Here is a 14,355-nt window from a genome sequence, read left to right as displayed (position 1 = left end):
TATATTTTTATTATAAAATGGCTAGTTTATTATAAAATGGCTAGTTTAGTGTTTGTGCTGTAGCCTACAATAATTAATTATAATATAATTGTGTAATTATTATAGTCTTTATTATTTTGTAGTTTAAAATAAGTTTTTATTTGCAAATATCTCTATATACAGGCTATATAGACAAATATATTTATGTATCACAATATTATTATAATATAATCCAAAGCTTGTGGTTTTGTTAATTGTCTCACAAGGAATTTAAATTCCAATCGGAAATTCAATAAGATAGACCAATACGCGTATTTCTACGATACCAAACAACAACGCCTAAACTTCATTACATTTATTTTTCTGCATGATTTGCTACTAAGAGCAACTCGGATAACATCGACATGAATGACCTATCTCAACGATACTCTTCTTCTTCCTCTTCTTCGGCAGGAGAGGAGAAGAAGAAGAAGAAGAAGAGGCACGTGAGAGAAAATGGCGACCTCGGTAGGCCCAACACCTCGGTTTGGGCTCCTGTCTGGTGGTGGAGACAACGGCCACCATTTCTTTCTCCCCAACACGCGTCTACCGAGGGAGAGAGAGGAGGAGAGGAGAAAAAGACAGAGAGAGAGAGAGAGAGAGGGGGACTAAGAAGAGAGAGAGAGAGAGAGGGAGAGAGAGCAAGTAGATGCTTGCATGCTTGCTGCATTCTGGATGACTTTCTTGTCAGCCTATATTTCTTTCTCACCCCCCCTCTCTCTCTCTCTCTCTCTCTCTCTCTCTCTCTCTCTCTCTCTCTCTCTCTCTCTCCGGACTTTGCTTGTCTCTCTTCCCCCTTCTCCCTACACCCCTAGACATCGTTCCCGCCCCCTCACTCGATAAGACGCCCCCACACACCCCGCTATCCTCTGGAGTCTAGACAGGACCCGGGAGGCTGCCCAGGGAGAGAGAGGACTAGGTTTCAAGATGGTTAGAGAGAGATTCTCTCACTGGGTTTATTTCCCAGCTACAAAAATCAGCTATTATTAATCGCATTCTATATATTATTGATTAGTGGATACCAGGCATTATTAAATAATAATTTTTTATATTGTTTCAGGAGAGGAGGGAGAGCCAGTATAGAGGCGTTAAATTTGGAAACCAAATTAGACTAAAGAGTTCTTAATTATGCTAAGGAGGTTGAGTAAACAGCAGTATAGTCTAATTAATATGCTCGTCGAAATGAAGGCAAAATATGAAAACAAAATACTGTAGAAAAAAATGATTGAGGGAAGTATGATACAAGAATGTGCAAAACTGGATTGGTGTTGCTTTTCCTAAATTGGAATTAAAGTCCATTTGTTGACTTAGAAGCTTCCAGCGACTGTGGGAAGAAACTTTTGCTATTTTTTGTCTTTAAAGAGACTCTTTAAAAGTTGTTCCACTCGCGTTTTAAACATTTTATGATGTTTCCAACAGTACCAGAACTTACGATTTAACTGACTGACAAGAAAGACGCAGGGAGGGAATATTCATTAGACTCAAAACCCAAAATACAATATTTTACCGATGTTTTAGTGTCTTCATGGATGAAATGGCTTAGTAAGCCGGGGAATGAGCAAAATACAGGCCTATAGAAGATGGTATGGCTGACATTGCTAAGTGAAGAAGTGGCCTATCAGGGGTTACAGAAATGACAAACTGTAAGTTTGCCGTTCGTGCAAGAAGTTGCAAACTTAGCGAGAAGAAGAAGGTGGCTTTTATGTTATTCAATGATAACTGAGAACAGCTTTTTAACTATATCTTATTTATACCTCTCGTGGCCGAGTTGAGAAATTGTTGGAGAATAGGACAATTTTAAGCAATACTTAGGCCTATACAATCTAGTGCCGTGGCTTGGCTGGTCTTTGAAAGGCCTTGCAGTTGCATCCTTGGTAACAATTGTAAATAAATGAATAAGAGTTTCTCACTTGCTAAGGCAATTATTACGATTTTCTCTGTCACAGACACACACACACACCCTTTTCAGTCTTTGAATAAAATTAGGGATAATCGAAACTGGTTTTAGCACCCTGAAAGTCCTAATAATTTGTTATATTGATGTTGATAATTTGTTATATCAGCGCTAATTGATACCAATAATTTGTCAAATTAACACTAATCAATACTAGTAACTTTTCATAATAATGCTAATTAATACTAATAATTTGTCATATTGATACAAATAATCAATACTAATACTTTGTCATATTTACTAATAATTTGTCATATTGATACTAATAATTTGTTCCCTTTGTACAAATTATTAGTACTACCATGACAAAAACTATTGAAATTATTTTGTCGATCTGAAATAAAGCTTTAATATGAATGTCGTGAGTCAAATAGCAGGAGAGAGTTAGAAATGATATCATAAAGGAAATTATACGTAAGTTCCATGCATAAACGAGTTAATGATTAAAAGGAGGCTTCACGGGAACCGTCTACAGTGTTATTTCGCCTCCTGAAAACTTGATGGTGCCTCCGACGTCTTCTCATGATAAGACTTAATCAGCCTGTGTAAGACTCATTATCATCACCATCGTTATCATCATTATGATGCCACAGTCACTGAGGAGTTATATTTTTATGACGAGACCTCATTTTTTCCCTAGACTTCAACCTATCGAAACTTAAAAGTCAAAATGAAATTATGGGTGTAGGAATGACCAAGTTAATTTTGGTGTACTTGAGACACAGTCCTATAACCTCATTATTAAAGACAGCAAAAAAAAAATATATATATATAACATTTGACAATAAATACCCCTAAAAATGAATATAAACATAATCAAATTCTTCGTAACCCGTAATGGTCACACCACATATCACTTACTTTACCTACATAACATAAGTAAAACCTAGGCCTAGCATTATTCAAACGATTCCTACTACGACTGCTGCGTCAGTAGACACAAATTCACGAGGGCAACAGGACAGGCCCTTTTGCTTTATGAAACGCTGTTGCTGGGTAGAGACGAGAGGAGCCAGCCTTTCACAAAGGCACATGTCCTCTGGGCCCACCACCTACCTCTTCTTCTTCTTCTGCCTACCTTTCTAACCCTCCTCCTCCTTCCTCCCTGGCAACCTTCCTCTTCCTCAGACACCTCTTTGCTCTCTCCTTCCCTCTTTCTCTCTCTCCCCCAACTCTCTCTCTCTCTCACACACACAAGCTGGATTATTGGGAATCTTTCATAGAAAACTAGTTTACATCAATAGAGAAAATGGAGTCGTGTTGATATGGCATACTAAATTAATATTCAAAGTATTGATAACGTTGACATAATCATAAGAATGATACCAAGAGACTAATAGCAGTTTTGAGGCCTCATATATTAATAATAGGTATTATTATGAATGATTATACATGGTATTCCCTGGAATCACTCTCGAAGATTCCAAGTAAGCTTGAAATCACGCATAGGCCTAGCTGTCACTCAGCAGGATGACGTTGTGTATTTTTGAAAATAAGTCTGGGTTGGAAAAATTCCCAGTGCAAATGGATAAGATCCAGAAATAGAAAAAAGTGAGTGAATATGTAATAGGAAAGTAGTCAGAAGAGATATAACCTGTGCCTGCCTGTGTTGGAGAAGGAAAAAGGTGGTTGATAATGAAAAGTTCGTGGGTGGGGTCAGTGAAGAAACAAGGACTGCTTGAAGTCACTGGCATATAGGAAAAAAAATAATAAATAGGTGCATGGAATAATAATTACATGAGAATGTTAAAGCAGAGAAAATGAAATTATATGAAGTGCAATTGAAGCCTATAATTCAAAGAACAAGATCATAAAGAACAGACCAAAGTGATATTGCTGAAAATTTATGGATGAAAGAAAAGGTGACTACAAAAGAGACAAGTGAAATGCTAAAAAACAGAAAAATAATTAATAGTTGATGAAATTACAAGAAAGATTGTGTTGTATGATGGTTTTAGCCTAACTAAATGACTGACTAGGGCTTGTGGGGTATGCCCAGAAGAGCAAAAGGTTCCAGATACTGTGCGACTATTGTTACTTTTCGTAAAGGAAAAAGTGATAGACGCAATTATAATGATATAGAAGAAGTGTGTGCAGGTTAAGTGTTCATAATGAAACAAATATGAGAGAATTTTGAGTCAGGGGAAAGAAGAATGTGACATGGGTCTATTTAGACCTACAAAAAGCTAATGACAGAACTGATAGACATGCCAGAATGAGGATAGGCCTACTGTGGCAGTGCGATTTTGAGAGAGAGAGAGAGAGAGAGAGAGAGAGAGAGAGAGAAGAGTTTTTACGATGAAGGTGAAGCTTACGTTATGAGAGACAAACAAGAGAGCAATTAGTTTGATATAAAAGTTGACCTTAGATAAGTGCTTGTTGTCTCCAGTGCCTTTCAGCATTTTTGTGAATGGAGTGATGAGTACAAGCGTGTTGACCTAAGAAGCCTGCCCTGGACCCTCTTTATAGTCACTTGTCCTCTTCCAAAATACTGTACCCACAGCATGACCTAGAGTTGTCAAAGACACCCTCCCCCAACTCCTCTCTCTCTCTCTCTCTCTCTCTCTCTCTCTCTCTCTCTCTCATACAATGTGTAGTCGTAGTATTTTAGTTGTCACCTACTCTTTTTACAATTGTATTTGCTTTCTGCTTTTAAATTCCTTTTCTTAAAGAACTTAGTCTTATTGCCACTGAAGCTGAAGTTACAAAATTTTGAACTAAAGAACTAAAGTTAATGTTTGCCTTATTGAAAAAATGAAATATTTGCTCATACATATACTTATACAGAGCCCCAATTTCAACAAAACTTCAAGTGATTTTTGCCAAGCACGTTAGGTTACACATTGTTTGCTGGTTAAAATTTGTTGAGCATTGCTTAGACGAGTGTATAGGCCTACTTTTGATTCGGGAAGAGTTTTCTCCATATGTAACTCGATGGAACATGAAGCAAAGAATGCGAACATTCGAAAGCCTATTTCTTAAACTCCCAAATCGAAGGCTAAACTGTTCGTGGACATCACTAACACCAAAAACTTCTGCATAAGGATCAAACAATATGCTGGTATATGCTATAAACATCATGATGAGAAAGGTTTCAAGCCGTTCTGTTTATGTATTTGTGAAGAAAAGTGCAATTACAATGTGATTTTTTTTATTTTAATCAAATTACTGAACTAAGCAGTTTTTCCACGACTGATGACAACCCGATTTAAAGTTTAACTAACATATTAGCTGATAAACAAACAAATAGCCTATGTGATGATGCACGCTTTCCGAAAGTCAATCCACACTTGACATTCAGGATATCATATTAACAGAAACCTCATAAACGCCGATATCAACATCCGTAATAACTTCCAGGAAATCATCCCAAGTAACTGTCTAAGTCTTCATTTGCATCCAACGCAAAGTTTTCCTCAAATTTGGTTGCAAGTGACAATCTTTGAAACGGTTTCTATCTTTTCACGCGAGAATAACCGCTAACACTTTCACAAATAACGCCGCCTATGAAGGAAATACCAGCCCTAATATGATGTAATTTAAATTAATAATGTCATTATATCTCATGGGTGTTTACGTGAGGTAGAAGACAAAGGCATATCTATAAACCAAAGAGATAAAAGAACAATTGTAACTATCCCACCATTTTTTTTTTACTTATCAATAACAAGCAAGTTGCCTATTGATCATTACTTGGTGCAGCAAGAAACAGGGACTTTAAATTTACTGAAGCTTCTTAAGAAACTTAATGTCGTTTTTATTAACCGATGTTAATTAAAAATTCTTTTCGCTTAAAAAAATATATAGGTCACCATAGTATTAACTTCATTGACATTGTATAGTGAAATCCGTCTGCGCGCAGCCGTAGTTTATGTTTGAATGAGTCAAATGACCTTGACTTTGTCTGCTTGAAGGACACATTTGTCATTCCAGAAGGTAGTTCTTATCACAAAATTGTCACAAAAATTAATAAATAAAAATATTTAGATTATTTTTGTTATATTTATGTGAAAATTAAAACAAAATCTCAGAGAAGTTGGTATGTCAAATTAACGTCAAAGCATTCGGAAGCCATTGTTGACTGACTGACAGTTCCGATGGTGCCAGGACGATGGCCACCCTAAACCTGAGAGTCTACCAAAAAGTAGATCAAAATGCCGACTTCGCCGTATTACTTGAGAACAAGAAGACCAAAAACAGTCTGTTATTCCAGGCTGGCACGGTTGCTACTCTGTGTAAGTAGATTTCCCGTAGATAAAAGTAGATTTTCACCTTTGTAAAGGTGCCGATTTTTGCCTGGGTGACCTAGGCTGGCTTTAGTTTAATTACTGTAATCGTGAACCAGATATCATATGTTACGTAATTGACTGTAATTATCGTGTGTAATTTTGCGTACGGCCGCTTTCTTTAAATGGCTGGTGTCTGTAGAAATCTACCGGAATTTACGAACGGAGTATCCGAAGCCTGGCTAAGCTAGGTCATTATACCCTGGTATAGGCCCGTATTGTAGGGTAACGTAAGCTAGTTCATTTTAACTGGTTATTCTCAATACAATTTTAAGTTTATAGGTCATAACTACAGTAGGTACACATGGCTATTCCGTCAAGGGAAGAAAACAGCCTTGGGGTAGTTTGTACAATAACTGGAGCAGGCTATACTAGCCTACCTCTGAGCAGAAGTTAAGTCCATGTTTCAAATGATTAGTGTTACCCTAGGGGGTCCAGAGGGTGCAGGCCCCTAAGCCAGGTATGGGCATGGTGCCCTAATTCAGGTTAGGAAGGCAAGGTTTGACTGGGTCAGGACATGACACTGTAGGAAAGGTTTGGTTTATCTTTGTTGGCAGAACTTGTATCTGTCGTTCTTAACTGACCCCCAGTCAGAATTGCTGTAAATTTTACTTTTAATGATGTGGGATGGTTAGATTGAACAGTTCCTCCCCCCCCCCTCTACAATAATGGGGAACCACAGTAAGAAATTGGAGTTTTGGTAAATAACCCACAGGGATGCATCCAAACCTAACCCCAATTAAATAATGTAATGTAGGACTCAGTGTTGTGTCTCATTGGATTGTAAATTGCCAAAAAAACAATAACAGCCCTGTAATGAACCTCGCCCCGTAGGCCAGGTTAGGTTAGAGTATATCCTTGTATTTCATTTGTTTAGTATTTTTCCCCACTCAAAAACTCGTTTCCTTATTGTCGTCCCTTGCGTAGGGGGTTAGTGCCGCCAGTGTACCTCTTGTGATCCACTGTAGGCATTACTGACGGTTCTTTGCAGTGTCCCTTCGGCCCCTAGCTGCAACCCCTTTTATTCCTTTTACTGTGCTGTACCTCTGTTCATATTCTCTTTCTTCCATCTTTCTTTCGACCATATCTTAACAACTGTTTCATATTGCAGCTGCGAGGTTTTCTCTGTGTTACATCATTAAAACTGTTTTACTCTCAATTGCCTTTTCGGCGCTGAATGACCTCTTAGGTTCCATCGCTGGCCTTTGGCCTAAATTTCATATTCCATTCCATTTCTACTGTCGTTCCCCAAAATTGCATGCTATAAATAGGGCCAGTATCTCTAAAACTACTGGTGCTAATTTGGTACTGAAATGAACACCAGAAACATTCAAAACAAATGCTAAGACACAGGAAAGTCACATTTCAACTTGGAAAATGGTTGTGGTGTAAAATAAAAATTTGCCATTTTTTTATCCTAATCTTGAGATTGTGGTTTCACGCTGTGGGGTATAAAAAAAGGGTTTACCAACCATTTCCAACTACTGTAAATGTCAGTTCATGAGAATCACACCAAAAACTAGGCTATCTAAAGAGACCTTTTGCCCATTTGAAGTCACTTGTTTTGTATATAATCAATATCACTTACAAACTATCAGAAAAACTCCAAATTCAGTAAGCTGTTTTTGATAGGTGTGACAATTTACAATCTCAACTGTGTAGTATTAAACATTGTAATGTTAGGGTGCAAATTACTGTATTATGAAAGAAAATTCCCAAAAATGTAGTAAAGCACAGCCACTACATCTTGGCTTCCGTTGCCAAGATAAGCTCCTATCTGTTGCTGTGATAAGGACTACCGATCTGCCCCTTCTAGGTATTCAGGCTAAAGGTCATGTACCTTTTATCCTTGTGGGAGCTTGTTATGCTAATAAGGAGCTTGATGCAGTTTTGCCCACCTAGGAAATTAGATCTCAGAATGAGAAGTTTCTTGTTCTCCATTGTATCTTGGACACCATTAGAGTCCCAGAATGATGTTACTGGTAGAGAATTGACTCTCAAGATCATCTTCTTGCCAGCCCTTAGTGTTGGCAAAGAGGTACAGTCTTGTCATAATATGTCCAGTATGTATTAGGAAGGGGAGAATGAGTCCTCATTCTCATTCTTTCCTGAATTTGCAACAGAAACTCAGAACCTGTGGGTCCATCAGTCAAGGTTTGAGAGCTTCACTATTCCATTACTCCAAGACTTTGTTGATGGACAGGATATGATTGTCAAAAATGAATTTGCAGTTAAGAATAACACAGATTTAAAAATTGAGTTTGTATGTTTTGAAATATCAAAATATCTTTATAAATACCTAATAATGATATATATATATGTTTGAAGGAGATTGAAGTTAAAAACCTAACATAGTGTATATCTGAAACTTACATGGTGTTAACCATTAGATCAAAGTTTGTGAACAGCCTAAGATTTTAGAGAAATAAATTTTCAAATAATATTTGTTTATACTTATTTTCCAATTAAAATTTTTTTTTCACAGCTCAGCCAGAGACGGATGCAATTCGTGGGGATTACTACAGCCGACTATTAGATGCATACGGATGCCTTGGAGTTCTCCAAGTTTGCCCTCGTAAGTTTTGTTTTATTGAGTGCAGGGTTTGCATTATGCTTTCAGCATTAGTTTTATATTGCTGTAAATAAATAAGGGAAGGTCTTCAAGTTTTGTCGAATATCATAAGTATATGCACCGTAACATAAACAGTTTAGTGGTGCTTATCAGTTTAGATGCGAGTTGTGTAGGGTAAACTTTTTAATTTATTAGCTCTAATGTGTTTTAGTATAGGGAGATAGCAGTGGGAAATCAAAGAAGTATTTAATAGTCAAGTTTGTTTCTTTTTATCGGCAGTTTTACTTTCTTTAAGTTAACCAAATTCTCCAAAAAGGTGCAATGCTTTTTCTGAACTACTGTACTGTATACATTGGAGAGTTCTGGTAATACGTATTTGTATGAAAAAAGCATAACTTTCAGGTGTTCCTTTAATATTGTTTTTCTTTAGATTTTGTATTTCTTTCATACTATTCATAGTTTCCATCTTATTGTATCACCCAAATAAAATTAATAAAATTTAGAGATGGTAAACCTTTGATCATCCTGACTTCATAAACACTAGATTTCAATTTTCCTCAGACAAAACATAGGATCAGGTGAAAGGTATATTCAAAATTTACAAAAAAGTCTAGTATTCTATCACAAGTAACAAGAGGGTCATTGAATTGGATATTGTAATGTATTTGAAGGACTGGAAAAGTTAAAAAATATATTAAGGCATAGTTTGGGAATTGAAAAGAAAAAGTTTGGATGCCCATTGATGTAGTATCTGCCCACCAGCTTGTAAACGTTCTTCAAAAACCATAAAGCAATCTGAGTGTGCAACTTTATAAAACTGGAAATATTTTGCTGGAAATGAATGCATGTCTTGTAAATACTGTGTGAGAATTAAATGTACATACAACCCAGATTTGTTTGGTAATGTCACATATGGTAGGGTACATGGAGATCATATAATTGTACACTTAAACGTCTCTTCGTAACTAATCTTTCACCCTTATTTCTTTGCTCTTGCTTATTTTTATGGAGGTGACTGAGTAGAAGTAAGAGAATACTGTATTCCTTCATGCATAGAGTTTTGCCTTCATATGTCCTAAAGAAACATTTGCCCAATTCCCTGACTATGAATTTCTTTCTTGGTAATTTAAGCTTCCATAATCTATCGAGTACTTTTCATGTCCCTGTCGTACCTTTGTACCTTTCGACTGTTTTCTCTGTTTCTTGTGCCCTATACAAACATGCCTCTTGTTTTCATTATGTAATTCTCATCCCTTTGGGTTAGGCTACATGACCAGACCATCTTGTTCTACTCTTTTTGACTGCTTTTGAGTTTAGTCTCTTCATTTGCAGTTTTTTAACAATGCTATAAATGGTATGCATCGATAATTATTTGTATCTGCTGTGCTTTACTGTTTGTTAATATTCATAAGGTTGTTTCATAAGAAATATTTCTACCATTGGAAAAATTGTAATTGTGCCAAAAGTTGGTATTTTACAAGAAAGAATAATACTCATATAGTTGCTTCAGTAAAATTCTGTTTAGATGATTTAATAAGAGAGTGAAAAGAACAAAGCGCTAGGCTGCAGGAGAAGCTGTGGTTTGTAAGACACCTTTTATGGCTCTAGGATTATTGACATAGTATAGGAGTGTCAGCTTTTGCTTGTTAGATGAGATTGTCTTGACATTAGTGAGTTGATATGTATCGGGGCTTAGATTATTGTATTTTTGTGTGTGTAAACTACACTGTGCTGTTATGTACTACTGTGTATTTAAGGTAAGTTCCATTGATATCTTCATTTGTATCCAAAGGCAGTTTTTTCTCAAAAATTAATTTTTTTTATATAACATACCATTTTACCTGGTTTCCATTTATTTTGCACATTTATGTAGAATAAGGACTCTCACTTTCAGGGAAATGATGCACATAACTATTGATTATGGTAGTTTTGTTGATATTGTCCAAGAATGCTTGCTTTATCCTTTATTATTGTGTTTTATTATTGTGATATTGTAGGTCTTAAATAGTATGCAAAAATAAATGAAGTAATTGGAAGCACTACAATGTTAATATTTACTCTGTTATTGTGCATGGAAATTTCAGGCCATTTGGTAAAGGTGGGTTTGGATTACACTTGTATATTTTTGTACGACTTTGTGTGGAAAGATACACAATGAAGACACAAAATTTGCTTGAGAAGGCTACACTGCTTTGTTGAAAGCTAATGAAATTTGATACCAAAGCACTGTTATAGTGTATCAAGTAGCGGTGATTACTAGGAGCTCAGGTGTTAAGTACAGTATGTGTAATTTACAGCTTTTACAACAAAGAATTAGGTTGTCCTTCATATCTTTTGTCTCATTATGAATGGAAGGCTCATCCTCTTGAGTTGACCTCCAGTAAAATCATTACATATGACTGCTGTCCATCTCGTTACAGATGAAATACATATGTACCCAACTGGTCGGCATCTTTTCATGAAATTATACATTGAAGGGATGTGTTATCTGTAAAAGACATGAAGGAATACATAGTTCAGGTATTCATTTTTTTATTTTATTACCACCATTTACTTTATACATTGGAATCTTCGGAAATTTTGATTTGTTTGATTCTTATATGAGACATAAAAGAAAGTTATTGTCAATCATTGGAAACCAAAATACTTTGGCATATAAATTCAGTATTATTTTTCATGTTGAGAGAGCTGAGTGGAATGACCTCTCTACTATTTCACTGATGTGTCAGACTCTTTAACTTGAATAGTTTCGCTTGAGAATGCTCTGTTAGCTGTGATATCTAGGGCGAAGAGTTAAGGAAAAATAGGTTCACTTATAAAGAAATAAGACTGGAGAAAGGCTTTAGGACGTATGTTGTATTTTCCTATTCTTTAATGATTGATTGTATTTCAAGTAGCTGTCATGTGAGGTAGAAAATTAACTTCCTTGGAAAAAACTGCTTTGATTACTAACAACCATGTTTTACTCTGATTTGAAGTTAAGTATCATTAATGGTAGTGCATGAGCATCTTTCATTTTCTCTAATGTAACTCTTTAAAGATTTAAGAAAATATCATGTTGTAACTAACAAGCAAGGTGGTGCTATTCAACGTTGCTTGAACTCACAAGAGTAAATAGCAAGTTTTTAAATATTTAAGCTGCTGATTATCACGATCATTCTCACCCTGTCACCTTTTGACACTGGAATCATCTTTTGGTAGCCATCCATTTTCCAGTCATGGAGTTCGCTATTGATTATTCATGTAAGTAAACTAGGTTGATTGAAATCCTATCTATTTCTGGATTTTTTGATGTGTGTGAATCTTTTTATTTTTTGTTTTTTGGGATGGGATTATGGAGTAAATGATGATCGACACGTTTTACAGCTTAGGCAGTGTTATGTGCAGTGAAATTCATGTGCAGTACTGTATATGCAAAAATTTTTTTTGTCTAGGATATAGGTTCGTAAACACTTCCCCATCACACTGTATGTTACCTTTTTATGGATTGTAGGGTGATCCAAGTTTAGTGGATTTTGAAAAGAGAATAAAACCATTTGAATACATACAGTACTGTTGATTTTCTTTGCAATTGCAAGATTTTTTCATGACCACTGTAGTCGTTAGTTGATTATTGTTCAGGATAGACTGAATATTAGTCTTGCATGTTGAAAATGAAAATTTTCTAAAGCTTCAATGAAATTATAGTTGCCTGAGAATCTTTTTAAGCACTTTTCTCTGCATACACATAATTTGAATATCTCTATTCGTTTCTCTTATGCCCCCCACTACCTCTGGGAGTGGTGATAGGGCATACTAATTTTACTTGTATGATTGGCTGATTATCTTTCCAACCTCTGCTTAATACTCTTCAAAAATTTCATGACTTTATTGATTCACTTCATTTAAGGATGAGTAATTGTACTTAGCTTTAATTTTGGTGCCTTTTACGGTAACCTTACCTTTCACTGAAGAATACAAATTTTCATGAAACCAAAACTGTAGTTTCCCTCCCAAATTGCTCTTTAGATTTGGGATGGGAATTCTTAGCAACATACCTTGCACTTTCTTCCTGTCGTGTGTTTTCACTGTTTTCAGATTCCCCTGTCTGTGACATTGATAAAGAAGAGAAAAATGTGTTTTCTTTCCAAATACCCTTAGACTGCTTTATGTGGTAGGGAACATTAGATAACAATAGTAACACGTGAACCTTGATGTACCTGTCAGTATGTTTGATCATGACCATTAATCTTTCCCAGTGAATAAACAACCTTTAGAGATTACAGGTGTACTTGGTTTAGTGACTCTGTGGTTGGGTGGAAAATTTTCATATCATTAACTTCTTTTAATGTACTTCATTTGACTTTGTTTCCCATTTGATCATAGCTTTTTTTTGGGGTTGTAAAAATCAGCAAACATATTTTCAGGTTATAGATCGTACAGTACCAGTATTTAGGGCAAACTAAAAGGCCTTTTGTCATTAAAGTTTGGGTAAATTTAACATATTAAGTTCCTTTTGACTTTATTTAATGTTATAAGCTGATATTTGCTAGGTTTGTGCATTTCATGAAGGGAGGGAAGCTTACTGATTTACGATTGTATGCTTCTAGCCAAGAATAGTTATTTTACCACCAAAGTAATGAGATTATCATGAAGTAGAGGTTTCATTCTACAACTATGTTGTTCCTAGACTAGTACTAACCCCCTTAGGAGTACTGTATCCTTCAGTGACATTTACTGAAGTGTGAAAACAAGGTAGTTAACTCTTGGCAAGTGGGTGAGGGGTGGGGGAACTGCCCATTCACTTGTCGGTCAACTCCACTTTTCTCCCGGTTACCATTGTGATCGTGGACTTCAATTGGTTTTGTTGTGGTTGGTTTGTTGGTTACTAGAGTGATGAAATTAGCTTTTTGATGTATCTCATGTTTCAACAGTCCGCTTTCTTCTACAAGTTCATGTATAAAAGTTTTTCAGCTTTGCCATACTATGAAAATTTTATAATTGTGTGTTTAAGATACTAACTTCTGTCTTTTCGGCAAGACTAGGTTTGTATGCCAGAGGAACATTATTCATTATTATAAGAAAGACATTCACTTTCTTTTTTCTTCTGAAGTGGGCTGTTTGTTTCAACCTCTCCAGAGGAGTACTTAGGGCTACTGTCTGTTTTTGCTGCTATCTCCTTTCTTCTTGGTCTTCAGACTAATGAAAGAGGAGTGGGGATTGTTGGAAGTTTTCTCAGTGTTATCCATCAGGATTTCCTAAGAGTGATTCCTTCTCTTCTTCAAGAAACACTGGTCTCATATCCCTTTAATGGTACCAGAGTGCTGGGAGAGTCTGTTGGTGTGGTCACTAGTGCTAATTTCTCTTGTGATGAAGCTGCTGTAATGTTGTCCTTGGGGGTTCCAAGTATTCAGGATATAAGGCTAAAAAGAGGAATGATGGCAAACTATTTGGACAAGGAGGTTGACCAGGAGGCGTCTAGCTGTTTCGTACTTTTGGTGACCTAAACACCAAGCAGACTTTTTGTACTGAAATGTTAAGAGAAA

General features: G+C 36.1%; 1 protein-coding gene across 5 annotated transcripts in view; it reads left to right on the top strand.

The window, feature by feature from the left end:
* The first annotated feature begins 5,874 nt into the window (after window positions 1–5,874).
* Window positions 5,875–14,355, top strand: part of Synj (synaptojanin) — a 38,095-nt gene continuing 29,614 nt past the window's right edge. For 2 of the 5 annotated variants that reach the window (XM_067132559.1, XM_067132562.1), the window contains exons 1-2: window positions 6,039–6,207; window positions 8,744–8,833. In XM_067132559.1, coding sequence (XP_066988660.1) covers window positions 6,084–6,207; window positions 8,744–8,833 — 214 coding nt within the window. In that variant the 5' untranslated portion in view covers window positions 6,039–6,083. Of the gene's footprint in view, window positions 6,208–8,743; window positions 8,834–14,355 lie in introns of all 5 variants that reach the window. The other 3 variants (XM_067132563.1, XM_067132558.1, XM_067132561.1) reach the window with 3 other exon arrangements.

This window comes from Macrobrachium rosenbergii, chromosome 31, assembly GCF_040412425.1.
Source record: "Macrobrachium rosenbergii isolate ZJJX-2024 chromosome 31, ASM4041242v1, whole genome shotgun sequence".
Classification (NCBI taxonomy): domain Eukaryota; kingdom Metazoa; phylum Arthropoda; class Malacostraca; order Decapoda; family Palaemonidae; genus Macrobrachium; species Macrobrachium rosenbergii.
Note: the sequence above shows the minus strand (reverse complement) of the source record. Positions and strands in the feature narration are given on the sequence as shown.